Below are 25,774 nucleotides of genomic sequence, written 5' to 3' on the forward strand. Positions count from 1 at the left end.
CTGCATTAATTGTATTAGAGTATTAGAATATCTAATTTATCACAATGACATCAAAATCCGCTCTCATGATCAAGGATATATTGCCATGAATCATGGAGAGTGTGAAACAACAAATTAAAGTGCGCAAAGTAAAGCCATCGAAGGTATTCGAGATCATCAAGGAGAGACCGGTGAAGTTGTTAAAGCAATTAGAAATTATTAATCGGCAAGAAGAGGAAGATTTGGTATCGAGGTTTACCCTATGGATGAATAATGTTCTACAATCAACTTTGGATGTCAATTCTATATATAATGAGCAAATTTTGATGCAAAAAATACAACCTGAGAAATATCCACCATCCAGAGCTCTACGAGGAGCTCGAAAGAGAATTCAAGACTCTACTTGACATCCAAATGCTCCACTAAATGTTGCACGCCAAGTCTTTAGTTAATTGGTTGATTGAAGAAACTAATGGTGGGTGCACCAATTATTCCAAGGGATGAGATGAACACAATAAATTTGAGATTAAGCTTTTTTCCAATACCTGAAGAATGATGTAATCGATATTTATTTATTTATTTATTATTTCACTATTTTTTTAGATATTAAACAATGTTTTAAAAAACAGTCCGCCTGACGCCTACGCGGCCTAGACAAAAAATTCATCCGCCTAGGCCCAAGTGGCCCTACACGAACGGATGTACCTGGGCGGTTGCCGAAGCGAGTGCCCAAGGCGGATGTCCCTGGGTGGGCGCCCAGGTGGGCATCTAGGCGGGCGTCCAGGTGGACTAGGAGTTTCTCGTTTTTTTAAAACTATGGGGCGCCCGAGGTTCTGGGCCCCCGCCTAGGTGCTGGGCGTCAGGCAGGCTGCCTAGCATTTTTTGAAACCTTGATATTAAAATTGATATTTGCCATTGTTTTGGACTTCTAATTTTTATCTTTTTTTTTTCTTTTATTGTAGAGAATTAGAGGGTAAAACTGGTAGTTTAATTCATAAAAAATGTAGGGATATGATTTAATAGTGATTAGGTTTTATTGAGGTGCAAGTTAGGTTTTTATTCTAGGAAATTTACAAATAAATTCTATTTTATTTTTGAAAATGCACAGTAGTTTGGTAATGTGAATTTATTTTAGATTATTTCTTTGACGTTTTTTCTAGGTATATAATAGTGAGATGTATGGACATCTCGAAGATAAGAGATGATATATTCTCTCACTATTTATTTTTGCTTTTTATTTTTCTCTCTCTTTGCTATGATATTCTTGTATCAAACAAAAATAGTCTTATTATAACTTTTTTCAAGTTTAATAATTTAAAAAAAGCTAGATACTCATATTACATTGGGAATTTCTTACAACAGAATTGTATTTCTTCCCAAGTATTTAAAGCATGGCCAATAATGTAGGGGATTGTCTACAAAAGGACTATTTATCTTTGGAAAAAGTTTATATGGAGTCGAGGCTCTAAACAATCAAATTAGAGCCCACTTGAAAAATTTTACTAGAAGAGGTTATTTTGATGCCCAAATATCCTCAAATTGATCATCTCGTCATCAAGATGCATGGAGATGAGAAAAAAAATGGATTTAAAGATTTGGAAAAAGTGCATCTTCTAACGCATTTTTTGACTGTCAATTTTCAATAGTTTCTAGTGTTCATAAATCTGTTCGATCTACACTAATTTTGAAGCTTAAAATTTTATAATTAAAAATTAAAATATATTTTAAGGCTATCACAAAGATTTCCAATATTGAAACTACATTTCTTGATACTATTTGAAGGTGGGCTATAATTTGATTATTTAGATCCTCGACTCTATATAAACCACACATTTTATCTTTTGTATAGAGAAGACACAATCATTCTTGTCCCTTAAATTTCAAAATGAGTGGTTGTAAAAGTGTCACTAAATACACACAAAGTTAAAATAATAATAATAATATATCAGACTTGGTAACTCAACCCAAGCCATATAATTTGACATCTAATGAGAGGGAATGATTGTAACCTTTTTATATATAAAAGATAAATAGTATTTTTTTAAAATAATCCCATAATATATAATAGAAAAAGATTACATACTAGCTGACATAGCTATGCTTAATGAAAATTTTGGAGGGAAAGAGAAACTATTTTTATGATAAAATTTCAAAGAAATTTTTTATGAAAAAAGTTTATATAAAGTTGCAACTTTAAAATGTAGAATTACAAAAGCACTTCAAAAATCCATTAAAAAAAGTTGTTTTAATATCGAAAAAACCTCTAATTGATGACCTTGACATTAAGATGTATGAATAGGACGAAAAAAAGATTTCGAGTCCCATAGATTGTGAATCTCGTAATATATTATCTACACTATCTATTTTCAAGATTTTTATAGGTTCATAAATCTACTGGATTTTAAACATTTTGAGAGTTGAAAAATTTATAATTAAATATAAAAATAGGTATAATCTTAAGAAATTTTTTCATTAAAATTACTGATAAAATTTAGAGGTACAACCTTATAAAAACCACATCTTTTTTTTTTTATGAGTAATGATCCTCGGAAAACCTTTTACACTCATATGAGTAGGATTTCAAAAGTTGTTAAATAGATAAAATCTTTTTACACTCATGCGTGTAAAATTTCAAAAATTATTATATAAATAAAATTTGATTTTTTAAAAAAATGTGTCAAAATTCAACGACGATCTTTTACGCCCATTCGGTGAGGTAGGTCTCGTAGGATCATTACTCTTTCTTATTAATGCGAAATTATTCCCGCATGGACACAACAACTTGCCCTAATTTTTTTTTTAATTACATTTGCTCTCTTCAAGCGCCCCCTTATCCAGTCATTTTTGTGCACTCTCGTGTTAACGCACACCCCCCTCTCTCCTAGTTTCTTCTGCGACTACTAGGGAAAGCTCATCAATGGCGGAATGAATTGTTTGAATCAATCGCATACCATCCATTAGAGCCTCTCTCATGGCTCTTCAGTTACTCCCCTCGCCTCTCCAGAGAGACCCCATTTCAAATATATCATCCATAGATCTTTCTCCTTTAAAACCCACCCAAAAACCATTTTATCTGTCTACCCATCCATCTCTCTCTTCTTCCTCTTGCTCTCTCTCTGACCTATCATTCTCCTCCTCCCTCTCTCCTCTCCCCCTGCAATTCCCCACCAAGAGCCTCAAACCCAACTCCCCATTTCTTCGTTTTCCCATAAACGCTGTTGCTGTAAATCCCCAAGAACTTCCCAGGAGTAGTCCTAAAAGGCTTCTAAAAGAGCTCGAAGAGAGGAAGAAAACAGTTATTCCAAAGAAGAAAATACCCCCAAAACGATACATTTTAAAACCACCACTCGATGACCAGAGGCTTACTGCTAGGTTCTTAAATAGTCCTCAATTATCTCTCAAAGCTTTCCCTCTCTTAAGTTCTTGCTTACCCTCTAATCGCCTCAACAATGCCGATAAACAGTGGATTGATGAATATCTATTAGAAGCAAAACAGGCACTTGGGTACCCATTAGAGCCTTCTGAGGAATTGGGGGATGATAATCCGGCAAAGCAATTCGACACTCTTCTTTATTTGGCGTTTCAACACCCCTCAGGTGATCGAACAAATGCTAGGCATGTTCGGTCGGGCCATTCAAGGCTCTGGTTTTTGGGGCAATATGTCCTTGAGCTTGCTTTTGCTGAGTTCTTTTTGCAAAGGTACCCGAGAGAATCTCCGGCTTCAATTAGAGAGAGAGTGTTTGGGTTCATTGGGAAGAGGAATTTGACAAGGTGGATCAAAGCCGCCAGCTTGCAGAATTTGATATTTCCTTATGATGATATCGATAGGATGCTAAGGAAGGAGAGGGAACCCCCTGTCAAGTAAGCACATTTATCTCTTTGTGCTTGTACATTTGGAGATTTTCTTGATTTCTTTTGTCTGGATTTGTGTCTCCTGTTATTATATATCACGAGTTTGTGTTAATCATTTTTCTTTGATACCAATTATAGGCATATGTGTGAACTAACCTGTCTTTTTCCTCTATTTAGGTGTTTAGAACTTATTTATGGTTGATTTATGTGTGAAACTATGAATTGGCATGTCTCCCATCTGTTGGTGTAATTCTTCATTTCTTATCATGGGAACAAGCTAAGAAATTCCTAACTTATAGAAACATTATATTTGATAAGAAACTAAGAAAATTCACATTCACAAGTAAATCCATGTTTGAGTGGACATAGAACAATGGAGTGAAGGTGTTCGCTATGAAAATTCCACTAATTTCAGAAGTTATGCACAAACCTTCTGCAACAAACTAAGGAAATCCACTATTAGATGTATGACAATGAATCCTTGGAAACCAATGACTTGAAGGGAGTGATTTAGAAGTTTCTCTGACAAGTCCATGGTAACTGACTCCTTATTTGAAGGTCTTTAGGAAATTGGTTCGTACAAGCAGTTTCTATATTTTGTTTCCTTGACTTCTTTACCTTGTGATTATCCATTATGTACTTGTGTGGATTGTCATCATCATAGCCTGCTCCAATTAATTGGGGTCGGCTACACAAATCCCGTCCGTCATTCTGCTCTATTAAAGGCCATACCCTCAGTGAGGTCGTAAGTCCCCATATATTTTTGGACTACTTCCAACCACGTCCTTTTGGGCTTACCCCTTGCCCTTTTTAGTCTTTCCACTTGAACGAACTTGCACCTCTTAATAGGTGTTGTGCTTGGTCGGCGCCACACATGGTTAGCCCACCTAAGTCTTCTCTCTCATCTTATCGCCTATTGGTACTGCACTTAAATTCTCCCTAATGGATTGTTTCAATTCTATCCTTTTTTGTCTTGCCACTCATCCATCTCAACATCCTCATCTCCGCTATTCTCATTCTACAGGTATATTTTTTGTCCGCCCAACATTTCGCCCCATAGAGCAAAGCTGGTCTCACAGCTGTCCTATAGAATTTGCCCTTCAGCTTCATTGATATGCGGCCATCACATAAAATTCCAGTTGTACATCTCCACTCTGCCCAGGCAGCTCTAATTCTATTTGCGAAATCTTCTTCAATCTCTCCATTTTCCTAGATTATCGACCCCAGATATCAAAACTATCCAAACCTTTTTCTATTAAATTATCCAGATATTTATGACTATTTATTTATCTTAGTAAATGTCCATTGCATAGCTACCTTTTTTGGAACCTCATATACTACATGATATCTTTATAACATGAATTATAAATGCTAGCCATGTGTTACCTCATGTTACTGTTTCACAATTCATGTGAAGTCCTGTCCTCTATTGGTTGAAATGTAGTCTTTGTATACCATTCATTGGATTTGTTGGCTGGCTGAGTGCACATCCACATGGGTGGCAATTAGAAACCATGGACCCAAGACCCGACCTGGGTCTAGATATGGATCCAAGATTTGGAGCCGACGGCTGAGGACCCGAATTTTATTAACTTATTTTAAATATATATACAGTATATTTCATCATCATCGTCAAAGCCTTTTCTCAACTAATTAGGGATTTTGGGTGGGGTTCGGGTCCCTTATAAACAATTTGGGTCCGGGTCTAGATCTGGGGACTTTGGACATGGTTGGTTTTAGGGCCCGCTAGTTTATTTCGGGTCAGGACGAACCCGGATCCAACCCGATCTATTGCCACCCCAACATATCCATAGCCTTTCACCAACTTCAGAGGACATAACTGGTATTGCAACTTAAGCTTATCCCTAGATGATCTCCATCCGTCTGCAGTTTGCTAGCATCTCCTCAAATTTCTAATGTTAACGAGTGATAATTGAGTTTCCTTATTGTCAACAAGGTAGAATTTTCAGGTACTCATACAAAAATAAAACAAGGGACAGTTGCTATGCATTGGTCACTGTCCTATAAAATCCCTATGAAGCATGTAAGGAACAAGAATTGGTTGAAATATAAACTACCTTGGTGAAATAGTGAAGGTTCAAATTTAGGTGTAATTTAAGTGAACTTGGATAAAAAGTAAGAACTGGCTCTGACCAAATGAAACCTATTTTTGAATAGTTTGAGTTCTTTGCAAAGATTTTTAAACTTTTTTGGAAACCTTGAAATTTCCAAATTCCTCGAAGCATCACCTTATAAGCATGCATACAACACCCCAAAGCAACACATGTAAACTTTAACATTCAAGGATGGGCTGGGTCCCAATGCAAAAATTAGTATAGCATTAATAGACACCACTCTATATATTTAAATGGCAATTCAAAGATAAAAGCATGAAGGAAAAAAATAAATTAAAAAGCAGTGAAAGGAACTGATACTATCATATTGTCATTATGGGCTTATGAGCGAGGTTCTCGAACTTCGGCCAAACCCAAGTTCTAAAATTTCAGTCTCTCAAATCCAAAAAAAATGAGTTTTTTTTTCTCAAATGTTATAAATTCAATGGATAGATGATGCAAAATTGACTCCGACCAAGAGTTGAGGAGAAATGACCAAAAAAGGGTTCAGTTCTTGCCCCTCCTTTGAAATTAGAAAATTCTTTTGGACTAGGCGAGTTATGACAAACTTGGCAAGTCTATCAAAAATTTACTAAGTCTCCGACAACACGACCGATTAGTAAAAGCAAGTTTGGTAAGTGAATAGTACTCGTATTTGAGTAGGCGTTTTAGTGACTTGGGCAAATCTGAGTGGTTTCACCTGAGTTTTCCAACACTGCACAAAAGTATCTGCAGCAACTCATCAATCTGAATATTCCACAAAGGAGGGTATTAGGTCTTCGATGAAATCTGATACAACTTGATTGAATGAAATAAAATGATAGAAAAGACCTGTAGGCCAATACCAATAATCGTGTTATAGTAAATAAAACGAAGGATCACAAGAGAGAAAAATGTAAACGTCATGCAATTTAACCATGACATTTTTCACTACCCAAGTGTTTCTAGGGGTAATGCTATATCTTGAAAGAGTAATATAGTACGAGAAAAAACTAGCAAATATCAAAGCATCTTTTGTTCCCTAATAGAAAAGACAGTCAAAATGGGGGTGACATGTAGATGTGTCAAGAAAGGCTGGCTTGTGAAGAGGCTTAGCTTGGCTCGTGATGTACCTAGCTTGACAATGTGATTGGCTCCACAAGCAGTGCCAAGCCAAGCCACGCTATGCTTGCTAGCTTGTTTGTTAAACACCCCAAGTCCAAAGTTGAGCCATACTCGTCGTGCGTGTGCGTATAAAACTTTAACATCTATTGATTTCAACTCATCGTCATCATCCGAGCCCTACCCCAACTATTGATGTCATTATTTATTGATCTCAACTTATCCGACTCCAAATAGTAGATGAGGCTTGTTTAAGTAAACGAGTCGAGCCAAGCCAAAATCAAGCTTATCACCCTTTAATCAAGACACCCTCTACCCATTTGGGCTTAGCGCGAACACATACATGCTTGGCTCAGCTCAGACAGCTTTTTGACGCCCTCAATAACAGGTCAGCTGCAAGCGAGTCACGCAGGCAAACCATAGTTCTCAGTCCATAAGCAGCATAAAACCCAGGAATGTCTAGAGGGTAATTTGTGCATACTATGGACTGTTCATGACTAAATTGCATGGTGTTTACGTTTTCTGTATTTCTACTATGTGATCCTTGACCATTTTCATTGTAGTTAAAGCAGTGTTACTGCTTTATAAACCTCTACTGTGGTCTTTAACCAAGCCTTGGTGGTCTCGATTAAGTCTTGATTCACACCTTTATGCGAGTTTCAAGCATATGAGTGGTATAGATTGGGAGTGCAAGACTCAATTTTAATGATAATAAGTTCGCATTAAAGTGGCCTCTTTTGACCTTTGTTTTTAGATTTAGATTCTCTGTACTTTTATTTTAGTAGCAAAATTTTTTGTTGATTATAAAAAAGAAAATTAAAATGGTCAATTCATATCTCAACAACTTAATATAGGATTACCGGATCAGTCAGACTAGCTCCTTTCATCTGGTCATTTTCAGAATTTTAGGGTTTTTTTTTCCTCATGCAGTTTTTTTTTTTGCATTGTGATGTTACTAGCTTATAGAGTTGTGTCTGCTATTTATATAGTAATTTTTGAGGGGCTACAATTATTATTTTTACAGTAACCTGCCCCTTCCATGGGTGTTGGAAACTATTGAGGTTGTTGTTGGTGCTTTGTATGCTTGCTCATTGTATCATGCTGTAAGGAATTCGAAATTTAGGGTTTCTAATATTTTTTTTTTTAAGAGAAACCTTGGAGTTTCTAAAAATTTTACAATCTTTGCTAAGTACTTAAATTTATTCAGATGCTGGTTTTATTTGGTCAGAAGTAGTAACCAGTCGCTATTTTAATCCATGTTCCCTTCAATCTCAATCTTCTTGAGAAAAAGGAAAAAGTCAAATGTGGCAATAATCAGCCAAATTTGTTTTGATTTCAGCCAATTTTATTCGAGTACTTGTTTAATGGGATTCAGTGGGAAATTTAGCAACGTAAGTAATTAGTTCAATTTTAGTTTTCATGTAAATTATTGTGTTTTTTTTTTTTTCAGAATGAACATATACGAGACTAGATGATATTAAACTCCAATTTGCTAGTACCTCATCAACTTGCTGTAATGCACCCCAAATGGCCAAATTTACTAGACAATATGATATTAAACTACAATTTGCTAGTACCTCCTCAACTTGCTGTAATGCACGCCCAATGGCCAATTTTGGCATCAGACGGTTGTGGAGGTGCTAGAGGCTGTAGAATGCCCAAATGTGAGCATTTTATACAAGTCCTTGACAAAATATTGTTCAGGGATACTTGCCCAAATGATCGTGCTAACTTGGAAATTATCCATTCACATGATCAAGTCACCTTTCAAAAGCCATAATTTTGCTACCTTACATGTGAATGGATGTAAGGTAGCACAATTATGCATATAAGGGCTTTGAGTGAATATTGATATGGATATGCATGTAGTGTAAGGTAGAAAAATTATGCATTCAAAAGCCATAATTTTGTTACCTCTTAATTCATGTGAGGATATGGATATGCATATAGTGATCCATCAAATCTAATAGAGGACCATGATCATAAGGGCTTTGAGTGAATTGTGAAATGCTTTTCACCTTCCATCTACAGTTAAATGAAAATTTCCCCTTGGCTTTTATTTTCTTCTGTTCTGCTGTTACCTCTTAATTCATGTGAGGATACGGATATGCATATAGTGATCCATCAAATCTAATAAGGGACCATGATATAAGGGCTTTGAGTGGATTGTGAAAACTAAGGGAATTATTAATTGTTGTCTTTTATATTAATTGTGTGTGGGAGTGAGTGAGTGAGTGAGTGTGTGTGTGTGTGTGTGAGAGAGAGAGAGAGAGAGAGAGAGAGAGAGGGAGGGAGGGAGGGAGGGAGGGAGGGAGGGAGAGAGAGAGAGAGAGTGAGAGAGAGAACCATGATACCTAACTTTAGAACAAAGCAATGCACAAGCAAACCCTTATACGTGGATGTGAACAGACTAAATTGATTTTAGACCTACAGATATAGAGTTTGAAGGTACAAGCTGAGAGAATTCCCATTAATATTAGAACTCCTGCACAAATCCTTGGTAATAAACTAAAAAATACATGCGAATGTATGTAACGAACCTTTGGAAACCCAACGTTCAAGGAGAATTGTGAAGAAATTCTCTCACAAATCCACTATAGCTAACTTCCTGATGATGCAATTGCAGGAGGGTAGTTCAGGCCTTTGAGTTTAGGTTTCTAGTTTGGTTGGTTTGAACATATATCATCGTAATTATGTTTCCTTCAACTCTGTACCTTATTGAGATGAACTTGCCAAATGGACAGGGAGAGCCAAATGCCATTTTCTACTTTTATATTAATTTATTCATTTAAAAATAGACTTAGTCATATTGTTGATTAATGGTGCTTACAGGTCGGTGTTTTGGGCCATATTTGGAGCTATTTACTTATGTTTTGGTATGCCTGAAGTATACCGGGTTCTTTTTGAGGCCTTTGGAATGGACCCAAAAGACGAGAGTTGCCAGCCAAGACAAAGACGGCAGCTGGAGGATGTTGACTATGTCTCTGTAGAGTTTGAAGAGAGACAACTAAGCTGGCAAGATGTTGCTTCTTATAAGGTATGGACGGTTCCCAACCTTTTGAACCAGAAGCCCTCTCTCTCTCTCTCTCTCTCTCTCTCTCTCTCTCTTGTACACACTTGCACTCACCACTGCAGGTAGATCAGCATGGGGTTCGTACCTCGGATGCTAGGTTGCGGTCATTAACAAGTAACCAATGAAGCCAGTGCCCAAATCCCAAATCCCAAATCCCAACTCTCTCTCTCTCTCTCGCTCTCTCACATTGGATGTTTTCCTTTTCATGAATACTCCATACATGTAAAGTCCGATTGTGAAATGTGGGAAGTAACACCTTTCACTGTTCCAGCCTCCACAAGATGCACTTTTTGCACACCCAAGGCTTTTTAGGGCATGCGTTCCTCCAGGTATGCACAGGTTCCGAGGGAACGTTTGGGACTTTGATAGTCGACCCCAAGTCATGCAAATTCTTGGATATCCATTGCCCATGGAAGATAGAATTCCAGAAATAACCGAGGCTAGAAATATTGAACTAGGCCTTGGACTTCAGGTACATTCCTAAATGACTGATTATTGTTCCTTCTTGTTCGTGTTCCTTTACACATTGGCCAAACTTGAATGCATATTTGGTTATCTTTTCTTTTTTATATATGACATTTTTTGGCTGAGTATATTATTAGTTCATCAAATAAGACCCTTTTAATGGTATATAAACGCTCCATGGTTTCCATGTATTAAAATATTATCTTTTGCAATATGCATTGAGTGGAAGACTTGCCCACATTTCCATTTTGCTCATCATATTCTTTGTCAAACTTTCATCAAATAAAGTGATAATCTCCATATGCTTGGTCCTTCGATGAGTACATTGCGTGCTTTACCTAATGTAGTTCAGGACTGAAGAAAGACCAGTTTCTTAATTGAATGCTTCACATGTCCCATGTTCATTGGCAGAATCTGGCAGATAAGATTTCTCCCCTAGTACAAATTCTAGAGAACCAAATATTCATCTGAATATTCATGGTTCATTGATGAACTGGATTACAAATCTCAATATCACATATTGTAATCCATAATAAACTGAAAGTACTCTCTACTAGTTACTAATGGAGAATAATGAACTAGAACACAATTTGAATATCACATACCATCATCAATTATTAACATGAAACGCTCTCTAGTCTCTACTAGTTACCCATGGATCCTGTATGTATTCACTTGCATCGTGAAGCATTAACAGCACTAAGGCAAAATGGATTGGTAGGTTCTATCTTTCCTTCCTTTCTTGTGACATCTAACTAGAATGAATCAAATTAGTGTCAAATTTCAACTATACCAATCCCTAAGGTTGTCACTTCAGTAGCCAAATAAGCCATATGAATGCATAATCCTAGACATGTGATGTGTGAACAAAAGATTTTGGAAAGAAAATCCAAAGAAAGTTGCTCAAAAAGGGCAAAATTGATTTCAGAAAAGTAAGAAACATGAAATCATCTGAAAACCTAGAACAAATAGCAAATACTCTGGCATACATTTTCTCGTCCAAAACTCAGGCATGCTGATGTACAATAGAGAGAAAAGAGAGAAACAATCCACAATCTGGTAGAAACTATGGACTGCAGCTGTGATTCAAACACCATAGGCGGAAGCTAACTACTCCTAGCTTCAATGGCTTGTATGAGGGTCTAAGGACCACCCCAAAATGGAAATCATAGTTACTCGAATCTCTCACCGAAGGTCGTGATTCAGATTCAGAACCCTGATTCAATGATTCTGACAAGGAATCTTCACAGAATCTATTTCCGTGAAGTCTGGATTCACTATTCGTTATTTTAAGAATCTAGATTCCAACACTTATAGAATCTTGTTTCCAATATTTACTGATTCTTGATTCCGCAATTGCTGAATCTTGAGTCTACACTTATTGGAATTGGTTTCCATATATAACGATACTTGATTTGAATGTTTTCGAATCTAGATTCCTGAACAACAACTACAACGTTTCGTAGATGCAAGAAACAACAAACTAATCAAACATCGTATCTTGTTTCCACCCTCATAGAACCTTGATCTGTTTTTTTTTCTTTTAAAATTGTAATACCATAATTACAACGTTTCGTAGATGCAAGAAATTACTAATCAAACATCGTATCTTGTTTCCATCCTCATAGATCTGGTTTTTTTTTTTTTTAATTGTAATACCATAAGTTCAAATACTAATATTCTAGGCACATAAATATGTGACGTATAAAGTGGCTGAAATACTTATGGATTTTGATTTGAGTTATTTGGAAACCGGAGCTGGAGACGATATTCTTCCATAGTTTATGTGTTCTTTGAACAATCATCTGATGAATGCATTGTCCAAGTTTTGGTTCCATAAGTCAATATTCAAACGCAAAAGTCTAAATTTAAAATCTTAACAAGTTTCATTATAGTGTTTTTTGCGAATTGCAAGTCACAATGACAAGCATAACTTCTTTTGCATGGCCTTGGAGTATAAAAATAAGACAACTTGTCCTTGCAACGTTGAAAATTGTATCTCTATGCTTTCATCTTTGGTACCAAAGGCATATATGCCTTCAGATGGGTCGAAACTCGAATTCAAACTACTATGAATCTCAATTCCTGTCTGGGTCAAATGACTCAAATCTCGTTTCCATACTGGTCTGAATCTCGATTTGAAATACCTAGGAATCTTGATTCCATAAATGAAAAAATCTTGATTTTATATTGCTTGATTCTAAATAGGTCAAAATATTGATTCCAAAGAGCTAGGAATCTCAATTCCATCTATGTAGGGATCTAGATTCCATTTTTGGTCTAATCTCGATTCCTATAAAACAACAATCTCGTTTCCCATAATTCCTTTAGTACACATGTCGATTCCGAAAACATGAATCTTCTTGCCGGCCGCGATTCCGATTCCTAAAACGATTTGGATTCGGAATCGTTTCCAACAACTATGATGTAAACTATATTCTTGAGTTCTGTAAATTTTATAGCAAAATGTTGATTCTGGCAAGGTAGAAGTCTTCCGCTTTTAATAGACTTGACTTGGCTTCAAAGCCAAAGCTCTCTTCACTTTCCGAGGAGCATTAATGGACACTATCCCTTCCTAAGCCATGCATAATGAACTTTCCTTGGTGCGTGTCCAGGGAAGCATTAATGGACACTACCCCTCCCCAAGCCATGCGTGTTACACCGAGCAAATTTTGAATTCAATTTCTAACATTTCGCCTAATTCTCCCTAGGCCAAAAATATGTAAATGGAAACCCCCTGGCTTTACTGTAAATTCCAGAAAGGTCCATTACAGAGTAAAATTACCAAAAATACCCTTGTCATACGAAAAGCATTAAAAGATAAAACACATCCATAAATGTTAACAAAATTGTCTTTTATTTTTTTTATCTATCTCCCTGGGTTAAGGGGAACTCGTCCTCGAGTTCGAGCCGATTATGAAGTCCTTAGTATGGTTAATCTTCATCAATTTTTCTTTAGAAACCCATGAACTCTTGGCACTTGACTTGCCCTTTCACTGTAACAAATATTGACTGTAATCTCGATGGATAGAGATGATGCAGCTATCCAAGATCCTCTCTACCTTGTCCCCTTTTTGCTTATGCAGATGTGCTTCCCACCTAGCATCACCTTCCACAACCACCGCCCCGTGATACTCATATGGATCAGAGATATTGAAAATTGGAGAAATTTCATATTCTTCGGGAAGTTTGATCTTGTAGGTGTTCTGCCCCATCGTTTGAAGTACTGGACATGACCAATCTACTATGTCTAAGTTTATGGTAAGTGCCTCTTGGGAAGTGCTCATACGTAAGGTATACCATTTCCAAGTCTCCTACTTCAAAGGTCCTTTACTATCGGTGCAAGTCGGCATCGACTTTGTACTTGTTGTGGCACTATTTTAATCTGTTCCAAACTTGACAATGAAGATCTTGAATGTGCTCAGCCAAAGATTCTGCATCATCACTAGCTCGCACACCTTTGGGCAAAGGGACTAGGTTAAGCACCTTGCTTGGTCGCTGACCATACACCACATCTAATGGAGTGAACCGATTATGAGCACCCATAACTGTTACAGGCAAATTCCATTGAGGTAAACTTGATCCCATTGAGAAGGTTTCTCATTGATAAGGCTCCTCGACAAATCTTGAAGGCCTCGGTTGATGACTCGGTTTAGCCATCAGTTTGAGGGTGGTAGGCACTACTATACTGTGGTTTGGTGTCTAACTTTTTCCACAAGGTTCTCTAAAAGTGGCTCACAAATCTCGTGTCTTGATCAAAGGTTATGGGTTGTGGTATACTATGACGGCGGAACACCTCCTTAAAGAAAAGATTAGCTACTAGAATCGTGTCTAAATGGTTTCAGCTAGGAATGAAGTGGGCCATTGTAAAGAACCTATCGACCACCATGAAGATGGAAACCCACCCTCTCGAGGTGCGGGGAAGCCCCACCACATTGTCCATATTCACATCTGTCCATAGTTGGTCGGGAATGGATTAGGGAGTGTAAAGGCCAGTGTTTTGGGACCGTCCTTTTGCCAACTGGCACACCCAGCCAGTGTTCCATGAACCGACTGAAGTCTCTCTACAGTGTGGGCCAAAAGTTCTTCTCTTTCAGACTTCTACAAGGTTTGTGGTCTTTTCCCTTCCAAAGTGACCGCAAAGGTTGTCACCGTATGTCTTATCCATGACTTGGATGTGAAGTGAACCTAGCTTCCCTTGTAGAGAAAACCAACATGCAAAACAAAAACAACACATGTTTCCTTTTCTCGTTATGCAAGTTACTCAAGGATTTTAGAGAAGTATGGGTCTGTTACCATGAGTTTTGAGGTAGGGACTCAAAATCCTCCACCGTGATGGCAAATGTACCAAGGAGGTAACACCTTTGACTGAAGCTCAACCACCATGTTTTGGCTGCCTGATTTGTGGTGGATTACGAAAGTTAACTCTTGTAAGTAACAAACCCACTTTGCATCATCCGATTCAGTTTCTTTTGAGCACTTAGATACTTCAAAGTTTTCCTGTTCGAGAACAAGATAAATTCCCTTTGAACGAGGTGGTGCTTCCAGGGTCTCGAGGCTTGAAATACCCACATACAACTCCACATTGTAAGTAGAATAATTAAAATTTTGCCCCACTCAATTTCTCGCTCAAGAAGGCCACGGGTCTGCCCTCTTGACTAGTACACCACCACTTCCCACCTTCGAGGCATCACACTCCACTCAGAAGACCTTTTCAAAGTATGGAAGTGCGAGGACAGAAGCATTCATCATTCTTTCTTTTACCAATTTGAAGTTGTTTCAGTAGTCGAAGTCTACTCAAACACCTCATTACTTTTAAAATCAGTAATGGGTGCTATTATGCTGATGAAATTTCGGATACACCTCTTGTAAAATGTTGCTAAACCATGAAAACTTCTTGCCTTAGTCACTGTTTTGGGTGTTGGCTAGTCCATAATGGCTTGTACCCATCTTGTCCCCTTTGCATGACACCACAAACCCCAAAAGACTATGTCTTCACTCAAAAGGGGCATTTTTTGAGGTTTACAAATAATTTCTTTTTTTGATAATGTTAACTTTGTATTACTGTAAGAGAGAGAATACAAGTGAAAGGGGGAAGAGAGGACCCCGAGGCGGGTACCTTGGTCAAAAAATAGGTCTGGAGACCCTATACAGAAAATCGGCCCTGTCCCGCCTGATTACAAAAAATAGAGTGTGGCAAAAAAGGGCTTATAAGAGACGCCCAAGTACAGTAAAAAAGGAAGGGTAACTATAGTCCAAGGAAACCTCTGTGGTCCCAGAGCAAAAAAGAAGATGGATTGGTCAGGGTCTTCCACACTTGCCCGTGCTCCGTCTTTTGCAAGAAGATCAACGAGCTCGTTTGACGTCCGCCAAGTATGCCTCCATAAGACGTTCATATCCCTGCATATATGGTTGATTTCATCAAAAATCATGGATAGATACCAAGGAGAAGGGGAGGTGCCTGCTGCCCAAGAGATGATGTTTTGGGCGTCTCCTTCCACCACCAAGTGTTGACCCCAAGAGGGGTTGAATCTTTTGAGACCCAGCAGGAGAGCCATCTCTTCTGCGAACTAGGAATCTCCATGTCCCACTTTTTCCGAGTAGGTGAGGAGAAGTTTTCTGTTGTGGTTTACAAATAACTTATTTTTCTGAAGGACCTTCAATACCTGCTGCAAATGTAACAAATGTTTGTCAATGTTTAAACTTTAAATGAGGAAATCATCAAACTACACTACTAAAAACGTGCAAGTGAATGGGTGGAGCATTTGGTCATAACGTTCATGAAAGTGCTCGGAGCACTAGACAGCCCAAAATGCATGACCAACCACTCATATAATCTCTCTGGTGTCTTAAACGCCCACATCTCCAATCATACACAAATCTGGTGACACCCACTTTTCAAGTCAAGTTTGGAAAAGACCCTTGATCCCGACAACATATCAAGCATGTTATCAAGTTGAGGGATTGGGAAATGGTATTTCACTGTGGTTTTATTAACTGCTCTACTGTCCATACAAATTCTCCATGAACCATCTTTCTTTGGGGTTAACAAGGCGGGGACATCACATTGGCTCATGCTCTCTTGTATCAACCCTTTCTCCAACAACTCTGTCTTGTGTATGTAACTCCTCGTGTTCCATGGGACTCACTCGATAATGTGGCTTGTTAGGGAGAGTGGCACCTGCAACCAAATCAATGCAAGGTTGAATGGTTCTCATGGGTGTCAATCCATGTAGTAATTCATTAGGCATCACGTCCATAGACTTTTTGAGAAGGGACTTAACTTTTTTGGGGATGTCATTAAAGCAAGATGCTTCTTTGGCTACCAAAACATACATTGCCTGTCATCCCATTGTTCTTGGCTTTCTTCAAACAAACCGGTTTAAATAAGGACTACTTCTCCTCCCCCACTCTTGCATTCAGGTTTGTTCTCCTCCTTTAGTAGTTTCAAAACAATTTGCACACCATCTTTCTAAAAAGAGTATATATTATGTCGCTGATGTTGTATGGCGGTTCGATCATATTGCCAAGGACGACTTAAAAGGATATGGCATGCATCTATAGTTAGGATGTTACAGCAAACCGAATACTTAAAAGTTTTACCAATGGAAAAAGTAATTAAGCAATGAGAAGTTACCAGAGTCTCATACCTTTCCGAAACCACGTTATTTTGTAGAGCTGGGGGTGTTTCTCGCACTTGAAATTCAACTTGTCTACAACTTCTTGGGAAACTATATTACTGCAGCTGCGACTATCAATGATAGTGGTGAACACCTTCCCAATGACTGTACAATGGGTCTGGATGATGGTTTGGAGCCATGGCTCCTAAAACACACCTTAGGGCTGTTGTCCAGTGACAAGAAACTCCCCCTTGTCAGTATAAAATTCAGCAACATCTTGCTTATTTTCCCCTATCGACTCCTCATAGAATATTGGCCCTGCGCTAAGGTCTCCTTTGTTCGTGTCATCCCCATCTAGGAGATGTCTGCCTGTTTTCTTTTTCCAACATTCATACAAACGTTGGCCAATCTCGCCACATTTATAACATTTCATACCCTTTATCGGGCTTGGAAGGGCACTAGGGTTTTGCCCTTAGATGCGTCAATTTTGTGTGAGCTGGACCTGATTTCTTGTGGTTTTTGGGGTTGATTTCTAGGCACTAAGGGTGGCTATTTTTCAATTTTATTCAGATTTTAAGGCTATTTGATTAGCCTCATCAAGACTGAAAACCCAATGTATAATTAGTTAGCATTGAATTTGAGGTTTCAGTCTACTCAATGACTTGTGACACAATGTCATTGCTTTTATTAACTTCGTTTTGGTTCATAAGGAGGTAAAATTCATCCGAATACTTGGATGCCCTCCATTTGCTGCAATTGGTGGAATCGTTGATGCAGTTCTTGAGCATAACCAGTTGGGTAGAAATTTCTCCCTAAGACATTACTTCATTTTCCTCCAAGTCGTATCTTTTCTTTCCCCTTTTGTACTCGAACGTCCTGCACCTGCTGCCACCATATTTGGGCATATGCTGCTTGAGTCTAGTAACCACAAATTTGACTTTGCTTCCTTCCGGTAGTCTTTCCTCTGAAGAAAGCCTCCACACTATCTGGCCTGTTCAAGAATTCATCAGGCTGAAATTTTCCCGAAAAATCAAAGGGCATCCACTCTCGCATCTTGATCCAACCAAGCTAGGGCGCGGACCAACCTATCCTCCAACGAGGGTTTCTCCCTTCGATAGTGAAAATGATTTACACTTTCTTCTCTTGATTCCAATGATTCAAAAAGCGGACCGCTCAGTGCCTAGGCAGTTCGAAAGGCCTGGGCGCGTCGCCCAGAAGTGGCCAAACTAGGCAGTCTGTCCCTGAGCGGCCGCCTAGGCGGTACGGAACTAGGAGGCCGCTCAGGGCCTGTGCCCCGCTTAAGGACGGAAAAAAAAAGTGAGGGCATTTTATGTCAATTTTTTTTATTTTTACGGCCCAAAAATTAGGGTTTTAGGTTCATTTGAAACCTAAACCTTGTTTGAACCAAATTTAGAGAGAGAAAACCACCAAAAAACTAGATTGTGGTGAATTTTTTAAGATCGAAGGGTTACTCAAAGTTAACCAAAATTGATCAAAACATCATCTATTGGTATTATATTTACTTTTTGATGTTTTTTAAATTCTTTAGGGGGTATTTTAGAAGATTTTGAGTATTTAGAAACATCTTTGAGGTGGAAGTTTGAAGATTGAGTAATCAAACTCAAAGTAAGTGATTTTTTTTATTGCTTTAGTAATTTGTATTATTTTTGAGATGTTTTCTTCGGGATCTAATAGGAGTGGTGATACCGATTGGAAGTATGGCTATAACCCAGTTCCTAATGATAAAAATTGCATAAGATGCAATTTTTGTGAAAAGGAACCAAAAAGGGGTATAAACCGGTTCAAGAAACATCTTACCGGTATCAGGGGGGATGTTGCCCCATGTAAAAAGACTTTTGATGCTGTTAAAGAGGAAATAAATAATTTTATGAACTTGGTGAAAATTAAAAAAGATGAGAGATTTGCCTCTATAGCAGAGATTAGGTCTGGGGTTTGAGTCAATTTTGATGATGATGATGATAGTGGTGAGGAAAGGATTGGGGAGGGATGTCAAGGGGTTGAGCAATCCATTAGTAAGAGAAAGGGGAAGTATTGTAATTGCTTCTGGTTTTGGGACAAAGAAGCCTCGAGTTAGAGGCCCTATAGATAGTTTCTTACCTCGGCCTAACCCTGAGATTGCAGGAGAGAAAACAAAAAAGCAATTCCACCATTGAAAATAGAATTAAGAAGGAAGAGAGAGATAGAGCTGCCTATTATTTGGCTACATGATTTTATGAGGCGGGCATTCCTTTCAATACCGTTCGCTTGAATAGTTTTTATGCTGCAGTAGAGGCAATTGGCCAATTTGGCCCAGGGATGAAACCCCCAACCCCATATGAGCTTTCAGAGCCTTTTTTAGAAAGGGCAGCGAGTGCCATGAAGGAAGCTGTAGAACTTAAAAAAGATGCATGGGCTCAGTATGGGGTTTCTCTTATGACTGATGCTTGGAGTGATATGACAAGAAGAAGTCAAATGAATTTGCTTGTCAATTCTTCAGTAGGGACTGTTTTTTTTAGGTCTATTGATACCTCTGATCATATCCTTGATGCCCATTACATATTTCAAGTGAAGGAAATCAAGGAGATTGGGGAGCATCTTGTTGTACAGGTTGTCACAGAGAATGCTGCTCGTAATGTTGCTGCATCTAATTTGTTGTGCATAGCTTATCCTAGAATCTTTTGGACGCCATGTGCAACACATTGTATAGACTTCATGCTTGAGGCTCTTGGCGGTTTAACCAAGACATCAAGTGTAGTGAAGAAGGCCAAGTATGTTACGAATTTCATTTATAGCCACCATATCACCCTCAGCATGATGCGTACCTTTACAGAGGAGAAAGAGATTGTGAGGCTTGGGGTCACGAGATTTGCGATCTGGTACTTATGCTTAGATAGCATAAATTCGAGGAGAGTACAGTTGAGGCAAATGTTTACCTCGGATGAGTGGAGAGCATGCAAGTGGTCTAAGGCTCAGGTTGGGAAGAAGGTGAGAGAGATATTATACTTTCTAAGGCTTTTTGGCGAGGGGTGAAGGACGCTCTTAAGGTATTTTTTCCTCTTATCCAAGTCCTTCACATGGTTGATAGTGACAAGCCTTCTATGGCCTATATATATGATGCTATGGAGAAATGCAAAAGAGAGATAGCCCAAAATTTCAATGATGAATAAACCCGCTACAAACCTATTTGGGAGATTATTGAGGATAAGTGGGATAAGCAGCTACATCAGCCATAGCATGCAGCTGGTTATTTTTTGAACTCAGCTTTGTTTTATATTGACAAGGATATACGAACAAATGATATAATTATGGATGGATTTAATAAGTGTGTAGAGGTGCTAGTCTCTGATCTTGAAATGCAGGATATTATATGTGTTGATGAGCTGATAAATTACAAGTACTCCTTAAAGTCTTTTGGGAGTATAATGGCGATGAGGCAAAGGACCAAAATTAATCTAGGTATTAAATATTATTATATTAATAATATTCTTAAGTTCATGTTTATCAAGTTCAACTGTTCAAGTAATCAAGCATTTCTATTATTTATTACTGATTTTTTTTATTTTTTTGCAGCCCATTGGTGGAGTTAACATGGGCGTAGTTCTCCAAATTTACCAAAGTTGGCCGTTCGGATCTTAAACCTAACCACTTCTTCATCCGGTTGTGAGCGCAATTGGAGTACTTTTGAAGGGGTAAGGCCATTAGGGTGATTTGTATAATTTTATAAATAATCCATGAATCATAGATATTAAATTTTAATTAGTTCACTTTCATTTTATTTTGTTAGGTTCATACAAAGAAAAGGAACATGCTTGAATCAAAGAAGCTCAATGACCTTGTCTATGTTAAGTACGATCGATTCTTGAAGGACAGATTTGCTAAGAGAGATAATAGAGACCCCATCAGATAAAAAAATATGGACAATGCTATGGAGTGGTTAATTGATGATGATGAGATCGAGGGGCATGCAGGATTGACATGGGACATAGTAATGGATGCTTCAGGGACATCAGCTAACCCTCCTAGGGCCACTAGAGCTTCTGCACAGAGAACAAGGGTGGAGAAAGAGGAGGAAGAAGGGGCAGATTTACAAGAGACAGAGGAAGACGAGTCGCAATATGTCGAGAAGGGTGACGACTCCGTCGACTCCGATGAATATGATGCTAATGCAGCTGACCCAAGATTTTTTGATGATGAATGAATGTTGATTGTTGAATGATTATTAAACTTTGTTACTTTGAAGTTGGAACTTTGATAGAAGTATTGTGTATTGAACATTTGAACTATTGAAGATTCTTTTGAGTCGTCAAGTATTACTTTCATAGTTTTATAATTTGGTTGGTTGGCATATTTTAAGTTTTAATTGGATATGGATTGTGGAGTATGAACCGACTTATAGATTATGGTTATGCTTATCGAATGTGTGCTAAATGCTAATATGTAGTATAATTTGAATATAACAGATAGTCTGATACTCAAATACCTACAAAATCCTTATTTGGATTCAACTGAACTGCAGAATCTTTATTTGGATTCAACTGGGTTGCCCAGGTTTTGGGCGCCCGCCTAGGCGCTGGGCGGCTTGGACCCCAATCCGCCTAGGACCGGCCTAGCACTTTTTGAAACACTGCTCGATTCCTCACTTTGGTGAGTAATCAATTCTCAATCAAAGTGGGCAAGATGACTCACCAATTGTTCATTTTATTGGATCTTCTCAACAATTCCTCATATTCTGCACTGGGCAGTGCCTCCTCCTTGGCCTCCATGTCCTCCTCTACTGGCCATAACTATGTCCAAAATAGATGGTTCCTGCTCCGATACCACGTGATGTAGAACATAGTGAAAAGAGTTCACAATCGGGTAGAAACTAGGGACTTCAACTGTGATCTAAAGACAATGGGCTGAAGTAACAAAGCCTAGCTTCAATCACTTGTATGAGGGTCCAAGGACTACCCCAAAATGTAAACTATATTCCTGAATTCCAAAAATTTTACAGCAAAAACAGTGATTCCAGCAAGGTAAAAGTCTTCATCTTTTAATAGACTTGGCTTGGCTCCCAGGCCAAAGTTCGCCTAGCTTTCCTAGGAGTATTAATAGATACTACCCTTCCGAAGCCATGCACAATACATCTTCCCAAGCCATGCATGATGAACTTTCCCAGGAGCATTAATGGACATTACTCCATCCCAAGCCAGGCATATTACCTCCTCCCAAGCAAATTTAAATTCAAATTCTGACATTCCCTCCTAATTTTCCTCAAGCCAAAAAAATGTAAATGAAACCCCCTGGCTTTACTATAAATTCCAGAAAAAAACTCCAAAATACCCTTGTCTTACCCCCCACACACGCACAAAAAAAAAAGTAGAAGAAAAAAAACCCTAAAAATTCGAAAGAGAAAACACAGTCAATAAAATGTTAACACAAAACTTTCTTTTATTTTCTGCATCACATGCTTAGTCAAGCTTGTTTTCCAACTTTGCTCGAGTCAGATGTCTAATGTCATATTTACCCTATGACTAATGACCATAAACCAGGTAGAGCTGCTCCTATCTAACTTGGTAGTTGAAATAATAGAGATGGAGGATTCAAGGTCAAGTGGATGGCTAATTAAAAGCTCTTTCACTGTTCGTTATTTTTGTCCTCCTCTTAGCCTACCATGTTAAAAAGAAAGTTTGAATTGTTTCACTAAGCTGCAGTTGTAATTTTTGTAGAACAAAGGCCCGATAAACTTACAATTAGATATTCCTCGATCGCAGAGAGAGAGAGAGAGAGGAAATGCATAAGTTGTTTTTCTAAACATTTATTGATTTATGTGTTTATTTCTATTTGGATTTGCAGTTGTGTTATTTGCATCCGTCCAAATACAAGTTTGAGCATCCCCGGTTTTGCTTTGAGCGGCTGGAGTATGTAGGCCAGAAGATTCAGGTAATGACATCAAACTTCTCAAATATCAGCAAACAACACACCAGTTGTGTATGGGGCATGGTGCAGGGCATCCACCATCCTGGATGATGGATTTCCATTGCCTCTAATCAGGAATAGACAGCGGATGCCCTTTATATGTCATACATCACAGGCCTGTGGTGGTTCTTATTTTCATCTAATTGATACCTTCCAACCAGTGTTCAACGACTCGGCCAAGTCAACTCGGACTCTGCTGTTGCTTTTCCAAGTACTCCAGTAAAACTCGGGGTATTTAAAAAAATCTTAAAAAACATATTAAATGGTTAATCAATCTATCAATATTTTAAATGTACTTTGGATGTTTTTGACAATGATTTGTAAGTTCTTTGTGTCATATGCCCTTTTATATTTGGGTGCGGCTTGCTTGCATAAGGTTGCTTCCTTGAGCAATCAAAGTAAGGCACACCTCCAAATTTTATCATAAAAATGTAATTTTGGTATAAAAAATTCTTAGGATGGCCTGAGAATCTATTTTCATCTTTAATTATAAAATTTTAAAAGTCTAAAAATAGTTTAAATCAAGTAAGATCTATAAACATGTGAAAATTTTGAAAATGGATGGTCCAGATAGTGTGTTACAATTTTTTATTTTCCATACATCTCGATGTGGAGATAATCACCAATTTTTTATTTTCCATACATCTCTATGTGGAGATAATCAATTATGGGAAAGGTTTCTATGCTTCCCTTACAACATAGAAGTTCTATCCTCCCCCTACCATCCAGCCGTCCAATTTTGATCAAGAGAGCCACTCACCGTTTGATCTTAGATCCCACGTCTCAAAGTATTTTATTTTTAGTTTTTTTTTATACAAATTGCATGAGTATGAAATTTGGTACGTGCCATCTTCTCATTGGAGCACACCAATAAAAATATTAAAAATAAATTTTTGATAAAGTATAATGACCAAAATACCCCTTGAAACTTTCAGGAGTATTTTGGTCATTTTATTTTATTGAGAATAGTTTTTTTATATTTTTCGCTAGTGCGAGTTTAATAGAGGAATGGACATGCAAAATTTGGTGTCAAAATAGTTTATAAAAAAGAAAAATAAAAATAAAATAATGTAGAGACGTGACATTATGATTGGGGCAATCTTAACCCTCCATTCAGAATGGACGGTTGGATAAGGGGGAGGATAGAACTTCTATGCTGTAGGGGAAGAATAGAAAGCTTGCCCATCAGTTATAGGGTTTTCCAACAACAAAAGAGCCTTTTCCAATGGATTTTTGAGTTGCACCTTAATTCTACAGCTTAAGGTTGCAACCTTATAAAAACTTTTTCGTTTATATTTTCTTCTTTATTTGAATTTGTCTAAAATGTCTCTAGCTATATATCAATTTTTTTTATTATATAAAATCCATGTTTTACATAGTTTTTAGCTTATTGGACTTTTATTTTGTTTTTGGCTGTTACATTTACTATTTTTCTGAATTTTTTTAGCAATTGTTGCTTTTTTATATTTTTTAACTAGCTTGGGCCAGGCTGAGTCCACCCAGCTGAGTTCTGAAACGATTGCTTTCAATAGTGATACAAGTGCACAGCCCCATTTCTTGCCTTAGATGTCAAATTACTCCTCTCTCTCTCTCATGGTCCAGTGCCAATGAGTACATGTTTCATCTCTTGCTCAGTCTCTTTTTGGGGGGCACAGTGACAGTGAGTCTCTCTCTCTCATTGAGGGTAGAGTGACTGAGTACATTTTTCTTCCCTCTTTCTTTCTCTCTCTAGGACCACCACAACCATTAACATGCATTTCAACAATGTCAGGATCTTGTGATGGCGGAGAGACTACTAATGAAGCACCTCGATGCTCCTGGTCGATGGATTCAAGAGAGGCATCGACGCCTTCTCATGAACAAGTTTTGTGGCCGTTATCTGCGTGATCTCAAACTCCACCCCTTTATAGTCTATGGTGAATCTGTTTTGGACGCTTATGAGCACAATCGCAGGCTTAGAAACCCTGCAACCACAGCTGTTAATCAAGCTCTTCATGGCCTCTCTTATGTTGTTTATGGGAAGCCTGATGTTAGGCGCCTCATGTTTGAGATATTTGATTTTGAGCAGGTTCAACCAAAACCAGTGTAGAAATTAATGTTATTTGAGAAGGCTCTCTTCTGTAAATTATGAGCATTTCAGTTTTGGGTCTCTGTTAATTTGATTGAATTTTGTTTGTATCAGATGTTTTTTAGTTATTCTGTTTTTGATCTGGAGAGGTTTTTACTTTGTTGTGTTCTTGTTTCGTGTGGGGGAATCTCACTCTCTCTTGTAGGCCGCTCAGAATTTCTAGCTACTACTGAAGAGAGAGAGAGAGAGAGCATAACAGGGTTTAAAGAAAGGGAAGTTCACAATGAATATCCTGTAGGTCTGGGCGGTCAAGGTGGTATGATGCTACAACTTGACGTCTTGTATTTGTTGGCTGAAATTTGTTTGGAATGTCAAAATATTCGAACTTTTTGACTCCATTGGAGCATGCAAGGGGTGGCCTTCCCCATTTCTTCACTAACCCAAGCAATACCTATCATGTATGAACCCACAATTTTTTCTAAAAACTTGAAATTTGAAATTTGGGTCTTCTAAGATCCTACAAATTCTAAGGAAGAAATAGCTA

General features: G+C 38.0%; 1 protein-coding gene across 8 annotated transcripts; it reads left to right on the forward strand.

Annotated features, from left to right (window-relative positions):
* Positions 1–2,878: 2,878 nt before the first annotated feature.
* On the forward strand, positions 2,879–25,372 carry LOC18426146 (Ribonuclease III family protein). 8 transcript variants are annotated; one of them, XR_016049786.1, is made up of 6 exons: positions 2,879–3,840; positions 9,879–10,083; positions 10,391–10,591; positions 20,564–20,660; positions 20,775–20,893; positions 20,989–21,511. XR_016049786.1 is itself a non-coding variant. In XM_088858890.1 (5 exons), exons 1-5 carry the CDS (start codon positions 2,951–2,953, stop codon positions 24,910–24,912), a joined length of 1,401 nt encoding a protein of 466 aa, XP_088715016.1. In that variant the 5' UTR covers positions 2,879–2,950; the 3' UTR covers positions 24,913–25,372. The 8 variants fall into 8 exon arrangements, 6 of the variants coding, with proteins under 6 accessions (XP_088715016.1, XP_006832871.1, XP_011620399.1 ...); XR_016049795.1 differs by lacking the exon at positions 20,564–20,660; XM_088858890.1 differs by lacking the exons at positions 20,564–20,660; positions 20,775–20,893; positions 20,989–21,511 and adding exons at positions 23,040–23,126; positions 24,895–25,372.
* Positions 25,373–25,774: the final 402 nt, after the last annotated feature.

This window comes from Amborella trichopoda, chromosome 1, assembly GCF_054954075.1.
Source record: "Amborella trichopoda isolate Santa Cruz 75 chromosome 1, AtrichopodaSantaCruz75HAP2 v2.0, whole genome shotgun sequence".
Taxonomy (NCBI): domain Eukaryota; kingdom Viridiplantae; phylum Streptophyta; class Magnoliopsida; order Amborellales; family Amborellaceae; genus Amborella; species Amborella trichopoda.

Bases quoted from the DNA above. Each gene is read 5' to 3' on its own strand.
- LOC18426146 (XM_006832808.4), top strand. From the start codon at position 2,951: ATGGCTCTTCAGTTACTCCCCTCGCCTCTCCAGAGAGACCCCATTTCA. The intron at 10,084-10,390 runs GTATGGACGGTT...TCACTGTTCCAG, and splicing joins AAGATGTTGCTTCTTATAAG to CCTCCACAAGATGCACTTTT. The intron at 23,127-24,933 runs GTAATGACATCA...CAACAATGTCAG, and splicing joins ATGTAGGCCAGAAGATTCAG to GATCTTGTGATGGCGGAGAG.